This window comes from Zingiber officinale, chromosome 1B (assembly GCF_018446385.1).
Source record: "Zingiber officinale cultivar Zhangliang chromosome 1B, Zo_v1.1, whole genome shotgun sequence".
Taxonomy (NCBI): Eukaryota; Viridiplantae; Streptophyta; class Magnoliopsida; order Zingiberales; family Zingiberaceae; genus Zingiber; species Zingiber officinale.
Genome location: NC_055986.1, coordinates 125,098,589 through 125,116,968, shown reverse-complemented (window position 1 = coordinate 125,116,968; position 18,380 = coordinate 125,098,589). Strand labels below are relative to the sequence as shown.

Below are 18,380 nucleotides of genomic sequence, written 5' to 3'. Positions count from 1 at the left end.
GGTTGTAAGTCCAAGCATATGGTCTTGGCAAGGTAAGTCCTAGTTGGACTTGGCAAGGAGAACTCGATAACTTGGATGAGGCCGAAGGAAGCTCTTGAAGGCAAGGCGTGAAGGATGGGGAGATATCCGAGGGACGCAAGGCTTATGGAGGAGACTAAAAGGCTAGTTTGAGGTTAGTCGAGTGTGGTGGTATAATCTGACAATTAGGATGAGGCCGAAGGAAGCTCCTGAAGGCAATGCGTGAAGGATGGGAGATATCCGAGGGACGCAAGGCTGATGGAGGAGGCTAAAAGGCTAGTTCGAGGTTGGTCGGGTGTGGCCAAATACTAGGCACGGAGACCCAACAGGTCACGGTTGACCGGGAGTTGGGTTGGAGGCTTTGGACTTGAGCTTGAGTCAAGTCCAGGCTGGTCAATCGATTGGGCGATCGATTGAACTAGGGTCTAATCGATCGATTGGTGTGTGCTGCGATTGTGGGAAGGCCCAATCGATCGGTCGATCGATTGGGATGTGAAATCGCGAGCACAGAAGCATTCCCAATCGAGCCATGGATCAATTGGGAGCTGCCCAAACGATTGGTTGATTGATTGGGAAAGGGAGTTCTCGCGCGATCACGAAAACACAGAACGCTTTTGAATCGATCCACCGATTGATTCAAATGTTCCCAATTTATCGGTCGATTGATTGGGATTCGACCGTTGGGCAAGATGCAGGTGATGGACGACTACGATGAAGCGGTGCTGACGTGGCAATCGATTGGGGATGTATTGGATCGATTGGGAGCACTGTTTAAAGCATGGGCGGAGCATTTTCATCGTAGATTTTTGCGATCTATTTTCTACGATTTTCAGCGATTCTTCACAAGCTTTCTCTGATCTACTCACGCCAGTTCTCTAAGGTTCAAGATGCGACGACAAGCACAAGTAAGCAAGAAGAAGGGCATATTACATTGTATTTTTGTTTCTTCATCTTGTGTTCATGTTTGTGTTTGTGTTTGTGTGTGAGTACTGTACGAGGCTTCTCCGCCTCCGGCTGCGACCGAGAAGGAGGTTTTTCATTAGTGGAGTGAGCGTGTCGTGTGGATCCTTGGATTAGTCACCTCTTCTTAAAGTGGATACCAAGTAAATCCGTAGTGTTAGCATTGTGTGTGTCTTGTGTTTATTTCCACTGCGCATTATCAAGACGAAGCAACCGACAAGCACGACGAAATGCTATTCACCCCCCTCCTACTCTAGCGGACATCACGGTCCCTACAATTGGTATCAGAGCGAGGTCGCTCTTCTACGGACTAACCGCCAAGAGAGCAAGAAGCTAGAGGAAGAAGAAGATGGACTTGGGAGGTCCACTTGGATGGGACATCCGGATTCCTCCGCCATACGACAAGGAAGACTTCACCTTTTGGAGGAATCGGCTGGAGACATGGTTCCAAATAGAGTGGAACCAATGGGTTATCTTAAGTGACCCATTTAAAGCTCCTACGGACAAGAAGGGTAAATGCCTTCAACCTCGACATTGGACTGAAAAGCAACGAGAGCAATCGGAGGCGGACAAGGAGATAACGAAAATTTTGCATAATTTACTACCTTCTAATATTTTGTTAAGTGTAGGTGAAACCACAAATGCAAGTGATCTTTGGAAAAAAGATCATTTCCTATCATGAAGACCCTACACAAGTCCAAGGTGTGGAAGAGCCCAAAGAGAATGGCTCATTGGTCCAAGAAGAGAAGGGCCAATCCGATGTTGACACGAGATCAACATCCGAAGAAGATGTTGACTTAGAAGGTACTAAGTTCACTGCCGTTTCCAAAAATGAATTAGGTAATTCTTAATAACTCATCATTGATCTAACCATTTCTATAAGAGTCCTATACTTTCGATTTTCCACACCATTCTTGTTGGGGTGTACCAGGTGCAGTCAGTTAGGATTAAATCTTGTCTTCTGATAAGTGACTCCTAAACTCTCCTAAGAGGTGCTATAAAAGGAAAGATTTAAATTTTAAACTCTCTTTTAAAATCATGGCTTCCACATAAGAAAAGATTTTAAAAAATAAAATCCATTTATTTTATATGGCCGGCCACACCAAGCTTGGGCTCCAAGCTATGACCGGCCACCCTACTTAGCTCAAGCCTTTGGCTTGGCCGGCCCAAGCTTGGGCTCCAAGCTTGCTTGGCTGGCCACCTAAGGGTGGGTAGAAAGTGGGTATTTGGTAGATATAATTCTCTATAAATAAGAGGCTACGATAGGGACCGAGAGGAGGATTTTTGGTTTTGATCTCCCGATGAAATTAAGCTTCTCGTGTTCGCCCCGAACACCCAACTAAATTTCATTAATAATAATTCATATCACTAAAGAATTATTATTGAACTACCACACCAATTTTAAATTATATTTTGGGCTCCTTTTTATCATGAGTGTGTTAATCTCCCTGTGTTTAAGATGTCGAATGCCCACTAATTAAATGAGTTACTGACAACTCACTTTAATTAATATCTTAGTCCAAGAGTAGTACCACTCAACCTTATCGTCATGTCGGACTAAGTCCACCTGCAGGGTTTACATGACAATCCTTATGAGCTCCTCTTGTGGACATTATCAACCTAGATTACTAGGACACAGTTTCCTTCTATAATCAACAACACACACTATAAATAATATCATTTCCCATCTTATCGGGCCTCTTGATTTATCAAACTAAATCTCACCCATTGATAAGTTAAAGAAATAAATACTAGATATATGTGCTTGTTATTATATCAGGATTAAGAGCACACACTTCCACAATAACAAAGGTCTTGCTCTTTTATTCAGTTAGTATAAAAAGAACTTACCTTAAATGGTCCTACTCAATACACTCAGAGTGTACTAGTGTAATTTTATAGTTAAGATAAACTAATACCAAATTATACTATGACTATTCCAATGGTTTGTTCCTTCTCATCTTAGTCGTGAGCTACTGTTTATAATTTATAAGAAATTGATAACATGATCTTTTGTGTGTGACACCACACACCATGTTATCTACAATATAAATTAGTTGAACAACTACACTTAGCATATAAATGTAGATATTTGACCAATGTGATTCTTTATTTATAAAATAAATGTTTATACAAAAGCTATGCTTTTAGTATACACTCTAACATGATTGAGTCATGTGGGTACAATATTGACCTCGAACAAAGAAAGTGGGGGCTCCTATGTTCGGATCAAGAGGACCAAACACCAGGCAGGAAGTCCTAGTAGGTCAGGTGGACTAAGAGGCAGGAAGACCTAGTGGGTCAAGAATCGGACGTGGGAAGCCTATGGTCCTCTGTTTGAGGGAGAATTGTTAGGGTTGCAAGGTTGCAAATATAGTCCCACATTGAAAACACATGGGAAAGATCATGAGTTTATAAGAGAAAAATATCTCCATTGGCATGAGGCATTTTGGGTAGAGTCCAAGAGAAAATCCATGAGGGCTTAGGCCCAAAGTGGAGATATCTAAATTCTTTTCGATCCACTTTTTTTATTATGACAACAAAAGTTCAAAGTTAAGTAAAAACATAGTAAGATCATAGCATACATGCAATATCAAATTGTTCTAGTTATTCAACTTAACTTTTTATTTATTTTTAACTTAACTTTTACTTTTCTAACTCTCCCCATTTGCCATATATCAAAAGTACTAAATATAGAATTGAATAATTAGCTCCCCTGAAGGGCAACTCATACTTGAAATATTAACTTTGATAAAGAAACTTTAGCAAAAATTTTGAATTTTTGAAAATAATTTAGAAAGAAAGTTATATTCACTTAAAGAGTTCTAAAACTTAGTGAAGTACTTTAGCTTTTAAAAGATGTGAAGGAGAAGCCCAAATAAGTACTTTAAAAAGCTTAGCTAGGTATTAAGATTTTTATAATTATATTTTGATAAAATACTCAAAAAAAATTTGATCATAATTTTGACTTTATCATAAATGAGCTTAAAGAAGCTTAAAATTTAGCATTCTAGCTCGAAAAGAAAAATCCCATAAAAACTTTAGTAAAATGTAGTTAAAATAATTTTGTCAAAAAAAATATTTTTAAACTGAGTCAAAATTATTTATTTCAAAAATAAAAAATTTATTTTAACACTAAGTAAAAAAAATTCCAACACTAACTAAAAAATAATTTTTGTTTTTTTAAAAAAAAAATAAGTAAAAAAAAACCAAAATTTCAACACTGAGTAACATAAACGTTTATTTTAAAAACTAAGTCAAAAGAAAATATTAACTTGATTTTTTTTTTAAATCCCTTGTTCACTCCCCTTTGATTAATGCCAAATAATTATGAAAAAGTCCTAGAGTCCAAGCATGAGTAAACAAAACATTTACTTTCAAACAACTATCTAACTTTTAGTTACTAGCTGTTTACCAAGAGGTAGTAGTCTTCACTTGGTTAGTCAAATTAAGTAAATGTTCCAGTTAGTTTGACTAAACATGGATAACTCAATTTGATTGATATAAAGTTTGTATTTATTGCTCAGACTTATGTCAATGCACAGACATAAGCATTCTGAAGTCTAGGCAGTACTCAATACATCTCACACCATTCTAAGTTGTTTCATACACAAGCAAGGAAAACCTAGTGTGCTTGTGAGATGCTCTGGCTGAGAACTAGGGATACATGCTTTCTAGGGAGTAAATGCCTATGCTAAGTCCAAATTTTGAAATACTAACAAACTTGAAATTTTGAAACTATTTTTCCTAGAATTTTAAACTGAATAGACTGAATTAGCAATTTGAGGAAGAATTAAGTAAACTCTATTCTACCAAACACATTCCTATCTGTCTTCTAAGTGCACTGAACTCAAGTTCGGGTAAGGATTTTGTAAAAATATTAGCCAGGTTTGATTTAGACTCAACATAGTTAAGTACAATATAACCCTTAGCTACATGATCCCTTACAAAGTGGTGTTTTACTTCTATGTGTTTAGTCCTTTAGTGGTGAATTGGATTTTTAGTTAAGTTAATTGAACTTATATTATCAATTAAAATTTTTATATTTTTATATTCTAGTTGATAGTCTTTTAAGGTATGCATCATCCATAGTAGTTGAGATGCACATTCTCCTAGGGCTATGTATTCAGCTTCAGTAGTGGATAAAGCAACACAGTGCTTCTTTCTGCTTGACCAACTTACTAGGCACTGACCTAGAAATTGACAACTACCACTTGTGCTTTTTCTATCTAGTTTGCACCCGGTATAGTCTGAGTTAGAATAACCAGTTAGGTCAAAGGTGCAAGTCCTAGGGTACCAAAGTCCTACATTAAGGGTTCCCTTAATATACCTTAGAATTCTCTTAACATTTGTTAGGTGAGACTCTTTTGCATAAGATTGATATCTTACACACATACCTACTGTAAACAAAATATCGGGTCAACTTGCGGTTAGGTAAAGTAGACTTCCAATCACACTTCGATAGTATTTAAAATCTACCGATTTTCCTTCTAAGTCAGAGTCGATTTTAACATTAGTTGCCATTAGAGTATTTATATTTTTTAAATTTTCCATGCCAAATTTCCCGATTAGTTCTTTAGCATATTTAGTTTGAAAAATATATATTTCATCTTTGGTTTGTTTAATTTGTAAACCTAAGAAAACATTGAGTTCCCCCACTAAGCTCATTTCGAATTCACTTTCCATTAATTTGACAAATTCTTTTAAAAATTTAGTGTTTGTCGAACCAAAAATTATGTCGCCTATGTAAATTTGAGCTATAAAGATATCTTTTTCTATGGTTTTTACAAATAAGGTTTGATCTATTTGACCTTGTTTAAATCCTTTAGTTATTAAATAATTTGATAGGCGTTCATACCAAGCCCTAGATGCTTGTTTTAGTCCATATAGGGCATTTTTTAATCTAAAGATATGGTTTGGGTAGTCCAAGTTATCAAATCCTGGGGGTTGACTAACATATACTTCTTCCTTGATAAACCCATTTAAAAAAGAGGATTTTACATCTATTTGGTATAACTTGAATCCTTTATGTGCTACATAGGTCAGTAGCATTCTAATAGATTCAAGTCTATCCATGGGGCATAGGTCTCATCATAGTCTAGCCCTTCTACTTGGCTAAATTCTTTTGCTACTAATCTAGCTTTGTTTCGTACTATTTCGCCCTTATCGACCAATTAATTTCTAAATACTCATTTGGTGTCAACTATGGTTTTATTTATGAGTTTAGGTACTAGTTCCCAGACCTAGTTTCTTTCAAATTGGGCTAACTCCTCTTGCATTGTTAATATCCAGTTTGGGTCTGGTAGGGCTTCTTCTATAGTTTTGGATTCGATTTTAGAAATGAGGGCTATTTGACTTAGGTTTCTATAAGATGACCTAGTCCGAACTCCTAGGGTTGGGTCTCCCAAAATTTGATCAGATGGGTGATTGGTACTTATTCTTGATAATCTTAAATTAGGGTCAATAATTGGTTCTTTTGTTTCTTTAGGTTTAATTTGAATATCTTCATCATCTTCTGTGTTTCTTGAATTAATATTTTCTGTGTTTGGATTAGAATTTTCATTTATTGAGTTAGGTAAGTTATTTTCTTAATCAAAGATCACATTAATTGTTTCTTCAACTTTTAGAGTACTTTTGTTATAAACTCTATAGGCCCTACTAGTTGTGGAATATCCTAAAAAAATTTCTTGAGTTGATTTTGATGTGAATTTACCTAAGTAGTCCTTAGTATTTAGTATATGAACTTTACACCCAAACACATTTAAATAGTTTAAGTTGGGAATTTTATTATAATACATTTCATATGGAGTTTTATTTTGAATTTTATTTATTAAAATTCTATTTTGAATGTAACAGGCTGTATTAATTGCCTCAGCCCAAAATTGATTGTTTAAGTTATATTCATTTAACATGATTCTAGCGGCTTCTTGTACGGTTCTATTTTTGTGCTCTACTAGACCATTTTGTTCAGGGGTTCTAGGGCATGAGTATTTATGTTTATATCCATTAATTTCATAAAATTAAGTAAATTTGATGTTCTCAAATTCTCCCCCATGATCACTTCTAATTCTTTTAATTTTAGTATATTTTTCATTTTCTACTAAGTTACAAAAGGTTTTAAAGATTTCGTAGGTTTCATCTTTAGTTTTCAGAAATTTTACTAAGCAAATCTTGAGTAATCATTAATTATTACTAAGCAATATTGGTTTTTGCTTAGTGAGTTGGCCCCATGTGAGTCAAACAAGTCTAAGTGAAGAAGCTCAAGTATTGAATTAGTCTTATTTAAGTTGGTTAATTTGTGAGTTGACTTGGTTTGTTTATCCTGTTGACACGCATTACAAATTGAATTTTTGGTAAATTTTAATTTGGGCAAACCTCTGACTAAGCCATTTTGACTCATTTTTGAAATGAGTCTAGTATGAGTGCGACCAAGTCTTCTATGCCACAGCTTGGTTTCCTCTTGTTGTGTCAATAGACACTTTAGTGAGGAGGTTGGTAGGTCAATTGTATAGATATTCTTTTTCCTAATTCCCTTAAGTGTGATTTCAAGATTTTCAACGTTTTTAATTAGGCATTCAGATTTTGAAAACGTGACTAAGTACCCTGAGTCACATAACTGACTAATACTTAGTAAGTTAAAATTGAATTGATCAACCAGTAAAACTTTTCGAATATAGAAATCGAAACTCAGGTGGATATTACCTGTTCGGATTACCTTAAGTGTTCCATCATTGTCGAATGCAACTGACCCTAGGTTCTTGAATTTCAACTTAGTAAATTTCAATCTGTCTCCAGTCATGTGCATGGAGCACCCGCTATCTAGCATCCATTGATCCAAATCTTTTTGTTCCTACACAAAGTATTCAATTTGCTTCAATTTGATAGATTCAAGAGATAGTTTGATTGAAATTCACTCCTTAATATCCATCTCACCCAGTCTAGTTTATCAGACATGGTATTCCTATGGGTGATTGTGAGATGATTTTGTGTTTAATTAAGTTAGGTTTAGAATTAGTTACGTTAATTTAGATTGATTGATTTATTAATTAGGTCAATTGATTAAACCTTATTTGTAAAACCCTAGAAAAGACATCTTTATAGCTCAAATTTACATAGACGACATAATTTTTGGTTTGATAAACACTAAATTTTTTAAAGAATTTGTCAAATTAATGGAAAGTGAATTCGATATGAGCCTAGTTGGGGAACTCATGGATCGAAAGCGCTAGAGAGGGGTGGTGAATAGTGCTTGTGGCTTTCACTTTCATTTCAGAATACTATGAGTAAAATACGGCGGAAAATTAAATAATAATTGAAAACACAGACATCAAGATTTACTTGGTCCGGAGCCTGTGGCGACTCCTACTCCAAGGCCCGCGATCGTTGATCACTTTCGGTGGGCAATCACTATAAGCTCGGAAATTCTTTACAATTTCAAGTACAATATTAAAGCAATAATAAAATTTATACCAACAACAAAAATAGTAAACTTGAAGCTTCTGGTCGTCGGCGTCTTGTTACAGTTTTGCCAGATCATCTTTTGAGTAGCACACAGAAGAAGGGTTGTCAAATTGTGTTGTTCTTTAGCTGCTACTCGAGACCTACTTATAAAGCCTGTGGAGGGTGCCTCCAACACCATGGAGGGTGCCCTCAACCCCGCCGATTCCGTAGTGTTGATAAGTCCTGACTTATTCGCCGCTTATCCGTCTGAGGGCGCCTCCAACCACATGGAGGGCGCCCTCCACCTACATCCAGGGTGCCCTCAGCTCCATAGAGGGCGCCCTCTTCCCTGCTGCATGGAGGTGTTCGACTAGTGCACCCGAGGCGCCTCCAAGCTCCATGGAGGGCTCCTCGGGTACTGTTCATCCGAGACTTTACATCTTTTTTGCTCCCTGCAAGATGTGTTAGTCCAAAATACAAAATATATCCTACAAAACAGAGTTAGACATAATACAATAAGGTTAAGATAAATATCTGACAGTCATCAGACTGTCCGGTTCTGACTTTGGATTTCCGTCTAGAAACCCTAGGTCGAATCGACGCCTACTGCTCCCTCACCGGGGAACGCGCCCTCACCTACTCCACTCAGGAGAGTATACCTGTTGCCAGACCAGTCCTCCAGATTGACTGGACTTTTGCTCAGCGCCCGAGCTTTCAGGACTTTCTGCTGGACGTCCGCTCCACGACCCGTACAGTCTTCCACCTGGTTTGCGACACCAAGACTTTCCACCTAGAGTCCTCGACTCTAGGACTTTTGCCCGAAGCCCTCGACACGCCAAGACTTTCCACCTAGGGTTACCACCCCCTAAAACCTAGGGTTACCACCCCCTAGGGTTTTCCACCGCCTAATCACAGCCAGGACTTTTGCCTAAGTACCCTTAGGACTTTTCTGCAAACTCATTCAAACATGTTAGTCCACAAATGACCTTAACTTTGAACCCTTTGCCATTATCAAAACTTAGGTTCAATCGTCGGATGGTTCCTGTACCAACACAATTTTCCTACGTCAAGGTTGATCAGTTTGACTAAACTTGAGTTGACTCAAGCTTGATTCTTGATGTTTGAGTTTTGATGTTTGATCAGTTTGATGTGAATAAGAGTCAAGTATGTCAAGGTTTACCAGATACTTGACTGGGAAGTCCTAACTAGAGGTTATGCAAGGGCAAGACCAACAAAAAGTTGGCAGAAGAAGAAAATCTAAGTGGATCAATATTGACCGACACTTGGTGTGAAAGTCTTAATGAGTGAAGTCAGACAGTTGAAAAGTCCTAATTGTTGGTGCAATATCCCTTAGGTCAAGGTTGACTGAGTTGACCAAGCTTGAGTCTTGGTCATAGTTTCGATGTTTGACAATACATGTAGACACATGGACAATGCAGGTGCAGTTGTTCATATGGGGAGATTCTGATCAGGGACTGATCAGTATGAATGAAGAAGAGTCAAGTAGGTCAAAAGTGACCGGATACCTGACTGGAAAGTCCTAGTGAGTGAAGCTAGGCAGAAGAAAATCCTGGTGAGTGAAGCCAGGTGAAAGTCCTAGTAAGTGAAGCTAGGCAGATGGAAAGTCCAAGTGAGTGAAGCTAGGCAGAAGGAAATCCTGGTGAGTGAAGTCAGGTGAAAGCCCTAGTGAGTGAAGCTAGGCAGATGGAAAACCCTAGTGAGTGAAGCTAGGTGAAAGCCCTGGTGAGTGAAGCCAGGCAAGGGAAAATCCAGATGGATCAAGGATGATCGGACATCTGGTGTTGGGAAGTCCAAGTAGGTCAAAGGATTGACTGGATACTTGGCACGAGGAAATCCAGATGGGTTAAGGTTAACCAGACATCTGGTGGAAGTCCAGGTAAGGTCAAGGGAGTGATCGGATACTTGGCACGAAGAGAAAAGTCCAAGTGGGTCAAAGGGTTTGACCGGACACTTGGTGGGGAGTTCTGGCAGGTCAAGGGAGTGACCAGATGCTAGGTATGATGTACCAACAGGTCAAGGTTGACCGGATGTTGGTTTGAGAGGCTTGGGACTTGGTTTTGGGCAAATACCAGGAGCTGGATCGATCAGTGGATCGATCCAGGCCTTTCCAAGCGAATAGAGAGCCTCTGAATCGATCAGTGGATCGATCCAGAGGTCCCAATCGATCAGCCGATAGATTGGGATGCTGCTGCTTCATGCGATAAGCGCTGGATCGATCCAGGCGTTTTTCCAGAGCACAGAGGTGCTCTGGATCGATCCGTGAATCGATCCAAAGCCTCCCCGATCGATTGGGAGTTTTCGAATCGATCGGGATCCGACCGTTGTGTCGTATTTGAGCTGCAGGCAGGCGTCTCCTTCAACAGTTCTTCTCCGATTCATCTCAGATCTCTCGCCAGCTTCTCCACAACGCTCTCAAAGCTCAGATCGCCAGTTCTTGAAGGATCTTGGAGGTTTTCCAAGTCAAGAGGCGGATCAAAGGCAAGGAGAAAAGTTAGGGTTAGGGTTTTCTACGCTTATTGTAAGTTTGTGCTTGTATTCTTGTATCCCTTCCCTTTCTTTTGTACTGAGAGTCTTGTAGGGCTTCTCCGCCTTCGGTAGTTACCGAAAAGGAGGTTTTAATTAGTGGAGGGTGCGTGAGTAGGTGTGGATCCTTGGACTAGTCACCTCTTGTGAGGTGGATACCAAGTAAACCAACCTTGTTAGCGTTGTGTGATTTGTTTCTGTATTTTCCGCTGCACATCTTCGAAGAAACAAGCAACGACGAGCATCTAGCACGCGACGAGCTATTCACCCCCCCCCCCCTCTAGCTACTTTTCGGTCCCAACACTAATAAATAAAGATAGGCAGATGGAAAATCCTAGTGAGTGAAGCCATGTGAAAAGTCCTAGTGAGTGAAGCTAGGTAGTTAGAAATCCAGGTGAGTGAAGCCAGGTGAAAAATCTTAGTGAGTGAAGTTAAGCAGATGAAAGTCCTGGTAAGTGAAGCCAGGTGAAAAGCCCTAGTGAGTGAAGCTAGGCAGATGAAAATCCTAGTGAGTGGAGCTAGGTGATGAAAAGTCTTGGTGAGTGAAGGTGGATAGTTAAAAATATAGGTGGGTCAAAGGTTGACCAGATACCTAGTGATTGGAAGTTCAAATAAGACAAGGCTAACTAGACAATTGGCACAAGATGGTAAGTCCAAGTGGGTCAAGGCTGATCAAACACTTGGCATGAGGAGAAAAGTGTAAGTGGGTTAAAGGATTGGCAGGACACTTGATGGAGAAGTCCCAGCAGGTTAAGGTTAATCAGATGCTAGGCAATGAGAAGTCCCAACAGGTCACGGTTGACCGAATGTTGGGTGAAGGGAACCCTAGACTAGGGGTGCAAATGAATCGAGCCAGCTTGCGAGCTTTTCGAGTCAACTTGAAAAATATTTGATTCATATTCGAATTTATCAAATTCGAGTCAAACTCGAACATGTTTGAATTTTTTTTCAAGCAAAACTTGAGCCCAAATTATATTGTTTGAATGTTCACAAGCCACTTGCGAGTCTTAATATTTTATTAATATAAGTTAAATATATATTAAATAAATAATGATTTGGTGATGAGGGGGCCACCCAGTGGAGGGTCATTATCATGGTGGAGGTTCAAAGTCAGGGCGGTCAACACCCCGGTATCACCGGGCGGTCGGGCGGCCCACTCGCCCGACTGGGATAGAGAAGGTCCGACCCAACATCATCATAGCTCGGCCACATACCGAGCTTTTGACGCTCAGAGAAGTGTGTTAGTGGAGCACACGCCGAGCGGCCAGCCCCACTCGGAGTCACATCAAACCTTGGAACTAGCCCAGCGGAGCCACGACCGAGCAGATTACATTCAAAGCGGATCTCGAACAGTGGGTGGTTGGCCGAGCGGCCATCCTGCTCGACCCGAGAATGATAGCGTCCGGACAACTGATAGTTGGTCGAACGGCTCACCCACTCAGCTTAGTAACAGACAAAAGGAGGATCTGTGATATCCTTCTGGGAGCCCGTGCCACCGATAGATGGCATGGTCGGAGGCATGGTCAGGCAGTCGATCGTACGACGGAAGCTTCCACTATCACGTCAGAGATATGCTCGGGTCGTTAAGGTATGATGTTAGGAACACTTTCCTGACATGTCTTTTCAGGGGAAGCTTTGAGAAGTGTACATGCCTCGAGGAGTGTGCACGCGCGCTCCCAAAGCCCTATATAAAGGGCCCCAAGCTTCAACGGAGGTATGCTAATTTTTACTGTAGCCACACTGTTACTCTGTTACTCTGCTTCCTTGCTCCCGCATTGACGGTGACTGACTTGAGCATCGGAGGGTCATCGCTAGGGAACTCCTCCTTGGCTCGGCACTGACGTTGCTGTGGTTGCAGGTCTCTCTAGCTCGAAGTCCATGTACGGTCATCATGAGTGCCACGTCCCCTAGCATCCATTGCCTCGACTCTCGGACAAGATTAAATTTGGCGCCGTCTGTGGGAACGCAACCTGCATCCGAGCCGAGAAAATGGAAGACGCTGGACGACTTCATACCGTGGCGCTCACCCCAAGAGAAGCTTGACATGCTCGTATAGGCTCGAGCACAGAAGATAGTCGAGTAATAGCAGTAAAGGGCGCTAGCCGATCGACAGGCACAGCAGGCAACATCGGCATCGATCAAGGGGTCGAGCACCTTATGAGGATCGACTAGAACAACTCTCCATCTGGGGACAAAACAGAGGGTCGACTGGCACCCATGGGGAGGCACCGTCCACCCCAATACCATTCCACCGGGCTCTGTTACAAAAGCCCTCAGAGATCGCGCAGGCGAATCAAGAGAGGGGGTCCTCTTCAGACGAAGCGCCTGTTCGGGACGCACGGAAAGCCAAAACGCCTCGAGGTGACACGCCTCCTGAACGGATCAACCGCCAGATCTCCGAAGCAATATTGCACGATCCATTGCCAAGACACTACGCTCCACTGGTGATCGGAGAGTACAACAGATCGACAGACCCGGATGACCATTTGGGAAAGTTCAACAACGCGGCTACACTTCACCAATACACGGATGGGGTAAAGTACCGGGTCTTCCTCACCACACTCTCTGGATTGGCATAATGCTGGTTCAGGAGACTATTGGACAGATCAATACAAAGTTTCAAGGATTTCCGAATGGCCTTCCTACACCATTTCGCAAGTAGTCGACGCTACCAGAAGACGAGCGTCAGTTTGTTTTCCTTGAAGCAAGGACCAAGAGAGACTCTCCGAGCATACATCCAACGCTTCAACCAGGTAGCTATGGATATCCCCTCAGTCTCATCTGAGACCATGATAAATGCCTTTACACAGAGGCTCGTCAGGGGGATTTCTTTCAGTTGCTTATCAGAAAGTCGCCCCGTGAATACGACCACATGCTCAAAAAGGCTAATGAGTACATAAATGTGGAGGAGGCCTAGGCAACAAGAAGGAAGGAGGCACCAGCCGAACCCTTGGCGCTGACCGAACGCCGACCGCCGAGCAGTCACCAACCATTGAGGGGGCTAAGAGCCGAAGGCCGGCCACATCAGGAAGCAAGGGCGCAAGTCGTGCAGCATGTGGCTTCCGGCCGGCCAAAGACAACGAAAGGCAAGGTATGGACGCCTATATTTTGCTCCTTCCACCAGTCAGTGTCACACAACACACGTGACTGTCGCAGCCTAACGCCGATCACCAGGCCAGCCCCAAAGAGCTATCATTGCCGATCTCCCTCTCCCGACCGATGACACGGGCATCAATCCGTCGGGCAGCGGGAGGATGTAAGAAAATCACCAGAGCGACGACACCATCACCAACAGAGGGAAAGTGTTGATCATCCCCTAGCCTCTCACGAGCAAAACAGGTCATCCACTCGGGAGGAGGAAAACAGAAGCAATGTCGCTCGGGGAGAAATAAACATCATCGTCGGTGGACCGACCAGCGGTGACTCTAACCGAGCCAGGAAGTCATACGCTCGGCTACTGGAGATTCACATCGTAGGCTATAGTCGAGAGAAGGCGAACGGGCTCGAAATCAGCTTTGAACCCCGGGACCTCGAGGGCGTAGAAGTCCTTCACGATGATGCTCTCATCATCCGAGCGGTAATCATAAATTATACCATTCACCGAATTTTCGTTGACACAGGGAGCTCGGTGAACATAATCTTCAAGAAGACTTTCGATCTGCTCCAGATTGACCAAGATGAGTTGCTGCCAATGACGACCCCGCTGTATGGATTCACGGCCAACGAGGTTATGTTGATCTACCAAACTAAGTTGGCCATATCGCTCGGCGAGGAGCCGCTCAAGAGGACCAGGAGCACAAACTTAATGAATTCCGGACAACAGTTTCAACCTACTGCTAGAAGATCAAATTCCCAGTAGACGACCGAGTCGGGGAAGTTAAGGGCAACCAGCTAACCGCTCTGCGTTGCTATGTCGAAATGGTCAAGACCGAAGCCAGGTCCGTTTGGAAGAACTCACGGTTAGAGGTTAGCGCTATTACTGAACAACCTCCTACCCTAGTCTATGAAGAAAAAGAGGAGATTCAAATCCATCCTTACCGAGCAGAGGCAACAACTTTCATAGCGTTTGATCTGGAAGCCAAGCAGAAGGCAGAGTTGATCACCTGTCTACAACAAAACCACGATGTATTCGCGTGGTCAACGCACGAGCTTTCCAGGATTTCCCCGAGCGTCGCACAACACGAACTTCATGTCCAACCGGATGCTCGGCCGATAAAGCAGAGAAAGAGAGACTTGAGCGTCGAACAAAACCTGATTATCCGAGTAGAGATAGAGAAACTGCTGGAAGCTGGCCACATACGGAAAGTTCAATTCCCGAGCTGGCTCGCAAATGTCGTGCTGGTCTCAAAGCCGGACAACAAGTGGCGAGTCTGCATCCACCTCCGGGACCTCAACAAAGCATGCCCAAAGGACTTCTATCCGCTACCACAAATTGATCAGGTGGTAGACTCCACTGCTGGTTGTGAGCTGATATGCATGCTGGACGTGTATCAAGGGTACCACCAAGTGATGCTCGCCCGGGAAGATCAGGAAAAGGTCAGCTTCATTATGGCCGATGGGACGTACTGTTACAATGTCATACCGTTCGGACTGAAGAACGTCGGAGCTACTTATCAGAGGCTGATGAATAAAGTGTTCCAATGGCAGATCGACCATAACATGGAGGTATACGTCGACGACATATTAATCAAATCCCTCCGAATAGCTGACCTATGTACGAATATCAAGGAGACCTGTCAGATACTTATGACATACGAAATCAAGTTGAATTGAAACAAGTGTCTATTCGGCGCAAAGAGCGGGTGATTCCTCCATAACATGGAGGTATACGTCGACAACATATTAATCAAATCCCTCCGAGCAGCTGACCTATGTACGAATATCAAGGAGACCTGCCAGACACTTATGACATACGAAATCAAGTTGAATTGAAATAAGTGTCTATTCGGCGCAAAGAGCGGGCAATTCCTGGGCTACATCGTCACCGAGCCGGGCATCGAGGCAAACCCCAGCAAAGTAAAAGCACTACAAGACATGTCGCCGCCAAGAAATTTGAAGAAAGCCCAATGCCTCACCAATCGGATAACAACATTATCTCAGTTCATCTCCAAAGCATCCAATCAGAGCTTGCCATTTTCAAGATACTGCGTCGAGCCACCAAATTTCAGTGGGATGAGGAGTGCGACCGGGCGTTCGAAGAACTTAAGGAGTACCTCAACTCATTTCCTGTACTAGCTAAGCCAGTTGTCTGTGAGCCCCTCCGAATTTACCTGTCTTCAACCGAGCATGCAGTCGGCTTGGCTCTAGTGAGGCAGAACGGCGAGGAACAGCCGGTGTATTTCCTAAGTCATATATTGAAAGACGTTGAATCCCGCTACACCGGTCTCGAGAAGTTGGCTTACGCGTTCTCCTCAATCCAGAAGCGTTCGGATGGCTAATCAAATGGATGATGGAGCTCAGCGAGTTCGACATACAGTATCAGCCTCGAATGACCATCAAAGCATAGTCCTTGGCAGATTCCGTTACCAAGGTACAAAATCCTGAGCTAGAAGTCGTTTGGAGGATATATGTGGATGGTTCGTCTATTCGGCAGGGGAGCGGGGTCGGCATATTGCTCATCTCCCCCCGAGAGGAGTGGATGCAGTTGTCCGTTCGCTGGACTACAGGGCAACAAACAATGAAGCTGAATACGAGGTGCTCATAGCTGGCCTACAAGCCGCCCAGCATGTCAGAGCCATCAAGGTTCTCATCCACTCGGACTCTCAGTTGGCAACTCAGCAGTTGACCGGGACATTCGAGACAAGTAACGCACGACTCAAGCTTTACGCCGAAGCCTTCAAAAAACTAAAGGCCAACTTTCAGGAGGTCGTCATATAGAAGATCCCCCGGTCGGAGAACCAGGCTATAGATGAGCTGGACAAATTAGCTAGCTCGTTATCGTCGATTGTCATAGCACAGCCGATCGAGCAGGTATCCCTAGTGGCTCATATTGACCAAATAGAGGGGCTTACCTTCCCAAATGATTGGAGGTCGGCATTGACGGAGTTTTTACGGTCGAGAGCTACACCATCCGATCAGGAGGAGGCTCGCTTGTTAAGGAGAAGGGTAGGTCAGTTCGCATTGATCGGGTATCATCTCTACAAGAAGGCCTTCTCTAGGCCTCTACTTAAATGCGTCGGATCAGAGGATGCCAATTACATACTACGGGAGGTACATCGAGGATCCTGCGGAGGACACCTGGGCGGCCGCTCATTGGCAAGAAAGATTCTACTGGCTGAATACTTTTGGCCAACCCTCCAAGAGGATGCCGCCCGGATGGTAGCTACTTGTCTGTCCTTCCAGAAATATCATAGTCTCTCGCACCGACCGACCGAGGAGATGAAGGCGTCAACAGTTTCTTGCCCGCTCGATCAGTGGGGTATGGACATCGTTGGGGCATTCCCCATGGCCACAGGTCAACGAAAGTACCTGTCGTCGCGGTGGATTATTTCTCCAAATGGGTTGAAGCCGAGCCGCTGGTAAGAATAACCAAGTAAATGGTCATGAAGTTCATCTGATAACACATCATCTGTCGGTTTGGCATCCCACGCCGGCTCTTCTCAGATAATGGAAGGCAATTCATCGATCAAAAACTCAGAGAATGGTGCGAAGGATATGGTATTCAGCAAGCATTAACTTCAGTGGCCTACCCTCAGAGCAATGAGCAGACAAAGGTCGCCAACCATGAAATTCTTCGAATCTTGCACGCTCGACTCGACCACGTTGGGGGGAGTTGGGTAGATAAACTACCCAGCGTGTTATGGGGGATCTGCATGACTCCCAAAGAAGGGACCGGGGTGACTCCTTTCCACCTGGTGTATGGCGGTCAAACGGTTGTCCCCGTCGAAGTCAGAGTCGAATCTGATCGGATTCAACACTATAGCGAGGACAACACCGATCAGAGGCTTCTCGAGCTAGACTTAGTGGGCGAAGCTCGCACAAAAGCTGCCAGCCGGCTGATGGCATACCGACAGAGGGTGAAGCAAAGCTACAATCAGAGGGTGATCCCAAGGTCGTTCCAGGTCGGCGACCTGGTATGGAAGAAAGTGAAACCGATCGACGACGTCACCAAATTGGAGGCCCCGTGGGTCAGACCCTTCAAGGTTGTGGAGAAGCTCCGATCAAGCACCTACTACTTGGAAGATGAGCACAGATGACGACTAGAGCGGCCGTGGAGTGCGAACCATCTCTAACCTTACCGAGTGGGGTGAGAGGTGTGTCTTGTAATAGTTAATGTTTTTGCATCCCTGTAATTTTTGCATATAGGGCAAAAGTAAAAAATAAAGGGTTTCAAAGCTCTGTGCCGAGTGACAAGGAAAATCGTCGAGCGATGACGTTAAACGCGTGTCTCTATCGACGGTCGAGCGGCACCCTTAAAC

General features: G+C 43.1%; 1 protein-coding gene across 1 annotated transcript; it reads left to right on the top strand.

The window, feature by feature from the left end:
- Positions 1-17,149: 17,149 nt before the first annotated feature.
- LOC122041838 lies at positions 17,150-18,158 on the top strand. Its single transcript, XM_042601672.1, has 3 exons — positions 17,150-17,280; positions 17,417-17,480; positions 17,628-18,158. The coding sequence occupies exons 1-3, from the start codon at positions 17,150-17,152 to the stop codon at positions 18,156-18,158; spliced, it is 726 nt and encodes a 241-aa protein (XP_042457606.1).
- Positions 18,159-18,380: the final 222 nt, after the last annotated feature.